The sequence below is a fragment of the Ochotona curzoniae genome, unplaced genomic scaffold, assembly GCF_017591425.1.
Source record: "Ochotona curzoniae isolate NIBS_2020 unplaced genomic scaffold, NIBS_Ocur_1.0 scaffold_3223, whole genome shotgun sequence".
NCBI lineage: Eukaryota > Metazoa > Chordata > Mammalia > Lagomorpha > Ochotonidae > Ochotona > Ochotona curzoniae.
The window spans coordinates 423,656-431,484 of record NW_024467108.1 but is presented as its reverse complement, the minus strand read 5'-3'; the positions used below and the strand labels follow the sequence as shown (position 1 = coordinate 431,484).

Here is a 7,829-nt window from a genome sequence, read left to right as displayed (position 1 = left end):
ACTTCATCTAAGAAACTCAAACACTTAGGGATTACTTGGGCTTGGTTCGTTGGATCTAGAGGTTTATTCAGTTACATGTCTAGAGGTTTATTCAGGGCTGGGACAATTCAAAGCTAAACTCAGCTGGAGCTGTCAAATAGAGCCTCACAGGGGACCAGCATCGTGTGCTGGTTTAAGTTCCAGCTGCTCATTTTCCAATCCAAAATCCTGCTAATGTGCTTGGGAAGGCAGCAAAAACAGTCCAAGTAATTGGGTCCCTGTCATGCACATGAAGGACTAGGATGGAGTTCTCTGCTCCTGGTACTGTCCTGACCCAGACCTAACTGCCACAATGAACCAACAGAGGAACTCTGATTCATTCATACTCTATATCTCCCCTCTCTCTCTTTCTTTCTTCTTCTTTTCCCACCCTCTCTCACACTCTAATTTTCAAAAAACAATTTTCAAAAATAGGGCCTCACAAGACAGTGACTACATTCCAGAAGGAAGCATCCTGAACTGGAATCAGCAGACAAAAACTATTGCTAAAGAGCCAGGAGGACTCTGCATGGCCTTTTATAATCCAACCTCAGAAGTCACACATTGCTCATCTTACACTGTTGGTTGAAACAAGGAGCAGTGTTAAAAGAATGTGTGGCTCTTTTCATAAAATTGCCACAATGTTAAATACTGGTCCTAGGGTGGTGGCTGAAAGGACAGAGATAGGGATTATAGCAGAAAGAGGCTGTAAATGGATAATGAACTTTGTTATGGACCCAGTGGGTTGAAGATGAATGTGTGATGTTCAAGTGGAAACTTCCAGGGAGCAGTAGCAATATATTTATATATATATATGTGTGTGTGTGTGTGTATACATGTATGTATGTATATATAATATATATTTGCACTTCAAGGAGATTCCTTGGAGCCATTAAACAGAAGAGGAAATCCTTTGGGTAACTGAGAGCATACAGAGTCAGGAAGATAGTAGAAAGGGGCCTAGATCAGAGTCTTAAAAGTACCAGCATAAAAGGGATGAACAGAAGCTCTTAAGAGAAGACTCAGAAGAAGCAAAAACCAAAGCAAGAACCAAAAAATACATGGTATCACAGAAGCCATGGGGAGAAAAGTTTTAAAAAATGAATTAGACTACAAATGTTTCTTTCAATAAACTTCTCCAAATACACAAATTGCCCTATCCCTTGACTGCAAGACATGACACGGATCCTCCACTGCTTTTAGGTAAAATCCAGGCGTTATTAGAACATCTGATAAATTCCCTGAACTGGTCTGTTCTCACTACTCAGCCTCCTCTCTCACCACCACTTCCCACACTTAGGCCTTCTTAAAAAAAATACTCAGTTGTTGTTCCCCTATTCCTGTGCTTGTTGCCTCCAGGTCTTTGCACGTTCCTGTGCTCTGCCTCTAGCACTCTTCATTCTGCCATCTATACCTACCTCCTATTCATTCTACAGAGCCCAGGCTCAATTGGGCCCCATCTCATGCACTGTAACACCTATTGTTTAAACATCTAATTGAATATTCACTAGTACCCTGGCAGTGACAGCCAATGCTCATTACCTGTGTGTCGATTTCCTCTTCCAGAATGTGAACTTCCAGAGGACAGAGTTTGTCTTATCCATTTTGTATTCCCAATACTTGGCATACACTGGCCAGCCACATGGCAGGCATTCTGATTATAACTTGCCAACTCACTGAGAGAGATGATAGTAACAAAAGGGACAGGTTACACAAGAACTGACAGGGGTTTTGTTTGAGTGAGACATTTAAGCATGTTAACAAAAGGGGGAAACTTAGAAGAGGTTGAGGATTCAGAAAAGACAGAAATAGCTGGAGGGATCAGACACCAAAGGCAACAGAAAGGGTAGGTGGCCCAAAGCACCATAGGATGGCTGCCATCACTTCATGCAACAGGAAGGTCACAGGTGGATGTCAGTGAAGATGCAGATAACAAAAGCTGAGCTCACATCTGATGAGAGAGGCATCTCCTTGTCTCTGGAGACTAGTTTAGCATCTGACACTTTTACATTCAGTAAACAGTTGTTAAGTCACCTGGTAATGAAACCCAAATGGCTAACTTGCACAAGACCAAACTGTCTGAGCCTACACGGGAATGCAGGTCTCATGACTTGCAGGGTCCTTAGGTAGTTCAGCTTGAGAGGCAGGATGTGAAAGAGGAAGACAGAAACAAGGTCCAGGCTTCTCTCAGGCAGACACACCTCGCCCCCTCTAGGGAACTCATTATGGGTGTTTAGCTCCACAGGTCTAAGCCCAAGCCCTAGGAGACAGGGCGGGCACTGGAGCTACACCGCTCCGCCCTTTCAGTAGCTGTTAGCCCTGGATGTGTTACTAAGAGCTTCCAAGACACAACAGTCACAGCCGGAGCCCAAGGAAGCCTCTTCCAGGAGTCGAGCACGAACCCCCACCTCTGCAAACCACTTGCTGGCAAAGAAGTCCAAAGCTTAGCTCAGACCCAGGCCCCAAACCACAGAACCATGAGCCAGGACAGCAAAGTGAAGACAACGGAGTCTAGCCCCCCGGCCCCTGCCAAGGCCAGGTGAGATGCTCTGGTCCCCAGCGTCGGATCTGTCCACCTCACTTGATGGAACCTCATTCCTCTTAATGCCTTCTCCAGTCAGAACTGCAGCATTGAATGTCTGCCCAACTCCCTCTTCCCCACAGAAAGTCACTGCCTGTTCTGGACCCGTCGGGGGATTACTACTACTGGTGGCTGAACACGATGGTCTTCCCAGTCATGTATAATCTCATCATAGTTGTCTGCAGGTTTGGCAGGGGTACTAAGGGGCCTTAAATGAAAAGGAGGTTAAAAAGTAAGGCAGGGAAGAGGGGCTGGCACATGGGCAGGGCTCAAAGAAAGAGCAGCACCCAAAAGAAGGATGAATGCTGATGGGAAGGTCCAAGGCACAGTGCTAAGGGGCTAAAGGGCAGCACATTTTACAAGAAAGCTGCCCTTAGCCAATATCTTCTGTCTCCACCCCTGACTTGCAGAGCCTGTTTTCCTGACTTGCAGCATGGTTATCTGGTGGCTTGGTTCGTGCTGGACTACACAAGTGACCTTCTGTACTTCCTGGATATCATAGTGCGCTTTCACACAGGTCAGTGAGCCCCTAAGACTGACCCTTCTTCAGTTTTCCTTAGAGAGCCTTGCTACTCTTAATAGCAAGGAACTCTCATTCACCCATTTCCCCAACTTTCCTGTGCCTCTGTGCTTCGTAACATCCCCCTGTCCATCCCAGAAGTTCTGGAGTAGTTACATTCCTTCTATGACTGGCCTCCCCAAGCCTGCCCACTGTAACCCATACTGAGCCCAGCTGGTCCCTTTCTCACTCCCACCCCCCCACTCCAGGATTCTTAGACCAGGGCATCCTAGTAGTGGACAAGGGGAAGATCTCGAGTCGCTATGTTCGCACCTGGAGCTTCTTGCTGGACCTGGTTTCCCTGGTGCCAACGGACTTGGCCTACCTGCGCCTGGGCCCACACGTACCCACTCTGCGGCTGAACCGGTTTCTCCGGGTGCCCCGCCTCTTCGAGGCCTTCGACCGCACGGAGACACGCACAGCTTACCCCAATGCCTTTCGCATCGCCAAGCTGATGCTTTACATTTTTGTCGTCATTCACTGGAACAGCTGTCTGTACTTTGCCCTGTCACGGTACCTAGGCTTTGGGCGAGATGCGTGGGTATACCCAGACCCTGCACAGCCTGGCTTTGAGCGCTTGCGGCGCCAGTACCTCTACAGCTTCTACTTCTCCACGCTAATCTTGACCACCGTGGGAGACACGCCACTGCCAGCCCGGGAGGAGGAGTACCTCTTCATGGTGGGCGACTTCCTGCTAGCCGTCATGGGTTTTGCCACCATCATGGGCAGCATGAGCTCTGTAATCTATAACATGAATACAGCCGACGCAGCTTTCTACCCGGACCATGCTCTAGTGAAGAAGTACATGAAGCTGCAGCATGTCAACCGCCGGCTGGAGCGACGAGTTATTGACTGGTGAGAAGCAGGGGTCCAGGCAGCAGGCATACAACCTGTGAGATGCACCTGTTGGGTTAGGCTAGGCAGTCAAAATATGGCTGCCGTTGGTGGGTCTGCTAGGCGGGCTTAGAGAAGAGTGACCTCCACTAGAGGAATCTGGACTTAGAGTTGGGATGGGTGAGAGAAGTATAGGGAAAAGGACTCCTACTTGAGGAAGGTTGGAGACCAGAGAATAGAAACTACCACCGTCTAGAAGGAATTCTAAGGTTCTGGAAGGAATGGGAGGAGAAGGGCAGTGCAGCCGAGGGATGAACCACAAGAAGATGGTTGATCATGTCACTGTTCTATACTGAAGACTGAATAGAGAGGAAGTGTCGCTTACATGGGAAGCCAGCACAAAGCATTTCTTGGAAGGGTCTTTGCTTGGTGGTTGACACAGCTATCAAGGAAGGTGGTGTAAGGCATCACTGATTGTTCGGGGAGGTAGATCCTGATGGGTAGCAGAGGGTAACTTATATTGTCAAGTGGAGACTTTTGTACCCTGAGTGGAGTATTAGAGACCAAAACATATCAGTGACCAGCAAAGCAGGTAACCCCGTAGGTACTCTCATGACCACTATGAGATCTCAGTGTGATTAACTATTAACTGAAGCTGATCTGATGCAAAGGCTGAAGGGAGAAGCCCCATTAAGAGGCTGGAACAGAAATGGCACTGTCCTTGCCCCTAGGTACCAGCACCTGCAGATCAATAAGAAGATGACCAATGAGGTCGCCATCCTACAGCACCTGCCTGAGCGGCTGAGGGCCGAAGTGGCTGTGTCTGTGCACCTGTCTACTCTGAGCCGGGTACAGATCTTCCAGAACTGTGAGGCCAGCCTGCTGGAGGAGCTGGTGTTGAAGCTGCAGCCCCAGACCTACTCACCTGGAGAATATGTGTGTCGCAAGGGGGACATTGGCCGAGAAATGTATATCATCCGTGAGGGTCAGCTGGCCGTGGTGGCAGATGATGGCATCACACAGTATGCTGTGCTCGGTGCAGGCCTCTACTTTGGGGAGATCAGCATCATCAACATCAAAGGTGAGCATCCCAGCATGTGCATTGGAAACAGGGCTAAGGAAGGTGCGGGAGAACCCAGAGCTGGGTTCCAGATAGTACTTCAAGACAGAAGGATTAAGGAAACTTGGTCCTTGCCTGACTTACCAGAGGACTCAGGAGAGAAGCAGGGCAGAGAGGGTCTGTTCCTTGAGGGGAAGCTGAGCCAAATCAGTGAGCAGGGTAGGTGCTCAAAAGAAAGTAGACATGTTCTGTGAACATTGACCTGAGACACCAACAAATCAGTGGAGAGTGGCAGAGATAATAATGATAGTAATAATTACAATCATTACAGCTCAGATTTATTACATGTATGCCCTGTAGCCCTTCCTAAGTGCTTTACATATATCAACTCGTAATGCTAGTAAGTATTAAGTAAGTAAGTACTAATAAGTATAAACTAAGCATTCTTGAGATGAGTACAAGGAACAAATGTTTCACAGCCAAGTGGAAAGAAAGGTCAAGGAGAAAAATTTTCCACATACTGACCATCAACTCCCTGCCAGGACAAGTAGTATATGGCTGGCTCATTTTTATGCTCATCAGGTCTGTGTAGGAGGCGTCATTAATGCCTGATCACAGGTAAAGAAGCTAAGGCTAGGAGCAACGTAAAACATGAATGGGGGGAGCACATTGTCCCTAACAGGGACAGGTGGACTGGAGACAGGTTCTCTTGGCCTGAGTGCCCCACCTTCCAGCAGCTCTAAAGGCCTCACATCTGTCTTCCAACAACCACCCCCGATACACCATCTCCACATCCCAGTCCACTTCTGCCTGTCTGACTTCAGACAAGTCAATTTCTGTTTTTAGGCCCCAATTTCTTCACCTATCCAATGAGATTAATATTTAAAACCCAAACAATGATTTGGGAGATCAAATGAGCTACATGAATAAAACATGAAGCACAGGGCCTGGCACATAGCAAGTGTTCAACAAATGGTAGCTCCTATTCCCCTTGCTAGGGTCCTTCTAGCTTTAAGACACTGCAGGATTCAAGCAACTCTATCTGTAGTATCTGCCCCACCCCAGACATCACCAGCATCCTTTAAAAGGCAAGTAAGGCCATTTAGCTCTCCTGCTTTGAATGTGTCAGTAGTTTCCCTCCAACCTCAGCATCAACTCTGAACATGGGAACAGCGAGCCTTGGTACATCTCTCCACCCTTCCCACAGCCTGCAGTTTAGCCACTCAGAGCTACTTTTTTGTTTTCTGAGGCCAGCTGACTATTTTCCATCCCTCTACTCGTGTTCCTCCCTCTGGCTATAGTGCCCTAGTGCCCTCTCCCTACACCCTTCCCCCTTTCTTTTATTGCCCCCTCTTAGTTCATCCTTTCCAGAATTCCTTGCTTTACAGCTTGGTAGGGGCTTCCTTCCTATGATACCTGAAGGACATGTCTACACTGCACAGTCATGCTGTTATGGAACACTCTTATTATGTATCTATCACCTCTAGAAAATGACTGCTAGACAGATCACTGATACCTACCCAGAACAAAGCAGAAAAAGACCCAAAAGCACAAACATGGAGGTGGCAATCCTGATTCAGGAGTGAGGTATCAGCTCTGCGTACCCCTGCTAATTGTCCTGCTGTCTTTCGGCCTCGGCCACAGGAAATATGTCTGGGAACCGCCGCACAGCCAACATCAAGAGCCTAGGTTATTCAGACTTGTTCTGCCTGAGCAAGGAGGACCTGAGGGAGGTACTGAGTGAGTATCCACAAGCCCAGGCCATCATGGAGGAGAAGGGCCGCGAGATCCTGCTCAAAATGAATAAGTTGGACGTGAATGCCGAGGCAGCTGAGATTGCCCTTCAGGAGGCCACAGAGTCCCGGCTACGAGGCCTCGATCAGCAGCTTGATGATCTACAGACCAAGTTTGCTCGCCTCCTAGCTGAGTTGGAGTCCAGCGCCCTGAAGATTGCCTACCGCATTGAACGACTGGAGTGGCAAACTCGAGAGTGGCCAATGCCAGAGGATGCAGCTGAAGCTGATGATGAGGGTGAGCCTGGAGAGGGAGCTTCCAAGGAGGGAGTGGAAAAGACTGGCCAGGAGAGACCCCTAGGCCCAGAGCTGTAGGAAAGCCTGACAGCAGAAACACTGCCCGGGGTGTTTGTTGAGGCTTAGAGACTGGAATGAATTGGTCTGTAGATGCTCAGCTAAAAATGCCCAGCTAAAAACTCTCTAGTACACCCATGCAAATACTCATTGCACATGCACACACTGGCCCAAACTGTGCATTCCACACAGAATGCTTTGGAATTCCTATTCTCAGACCACACATGCTTTCTCACAAGCTTAGATAGTTTTACACCACAGAGTATTTTCACGTGAAGTCATGCACCTCCTAAATACACACATGCTGGCAGTCACACACAAATAGGCACATAGATGCCCAGTAGGGATAGGCACATACTTGTGAAAACATAAAAGCATACCCAAAGCATCTTTGTCCAAGATGTTCTTCTCATGCTCTCCACAGGGGTGATTCACAATGGTACCTGCGGGTTATACTTGAAGAAAGCATTTGACTCCTAACTAAGTATGTGTGGGACTAGAAAGAGGAAAGCTAATGATGGACCAGGAGGAATATCTGAATTCTGAGTCACAGCCGCAAGAGCACAGGAGCTGTGTGTTAGCTGGTGACCTAGATTCAGAGAGTGGGATAACTGAAGAATAGAGACTTGATACTGAACCAAAGAGAACAGGCATCACATAGTTGTAGTGTCTTCCTCACATCCTTTCATG

At 48.0% G+C, this 7,829-nt stretch overlaps 1 protein-coding gene across 1 annotated transcript; it reads left to right on the top strand.

The window, feature by feature from the left end:
* Positions 1–2,486: 2,486 nt before the first annotated feature.
* CNGA4 (cyclic nucleotide gated channel subunit alpha 4) lies at positions 2,487–7,160 on the top strand. Its single transcript, XM_040963996.1, has 6 exons — positions 2,487–2,557; positions 2,683–2,784; positions 3,010–3,116; positions 3,368–4,013; positions 4,724–5,073; positions 6,697–7,160. Exons 1-6 carry the CDS (start codon positions 2,496–2,498, stop codon positions 7,158–7,160), a joined length of 1,731 nt encoding a protein of 576 aa, XP_040819930.1. The 5' UTR covers positions 2,487–2,495.
* The last annotated feature ends 669 nt before the right edge of the window (positions 7,161–7,829 follow it).

Excerpts from the sequence above, each read along its gene's own strand:
- CNGA4 (XM_040963996.1), top strand. The coding sequence starts at position 2,496 with ATGAGCCAGGACAGCAAAGTGAAGACAACGGAGTCTAGCCCCCCGGCC. Across the intron at positions 2,558-2,682 it reads CCGGCCCCTGCCAAGGCCAG|AAAGTCACTGCCTGTTCTGG; the intron begins GTGAGATGCTCT and ends TCTTCCCCACAG. Across the intron at positions 4,014-4,723 it reads GAGCGACGAGTTATTGACTG|GTACCAGCACCTGCAGATCA; the intron begins GTGAGAAGCAGG and ends CCTTGCCCCTAG.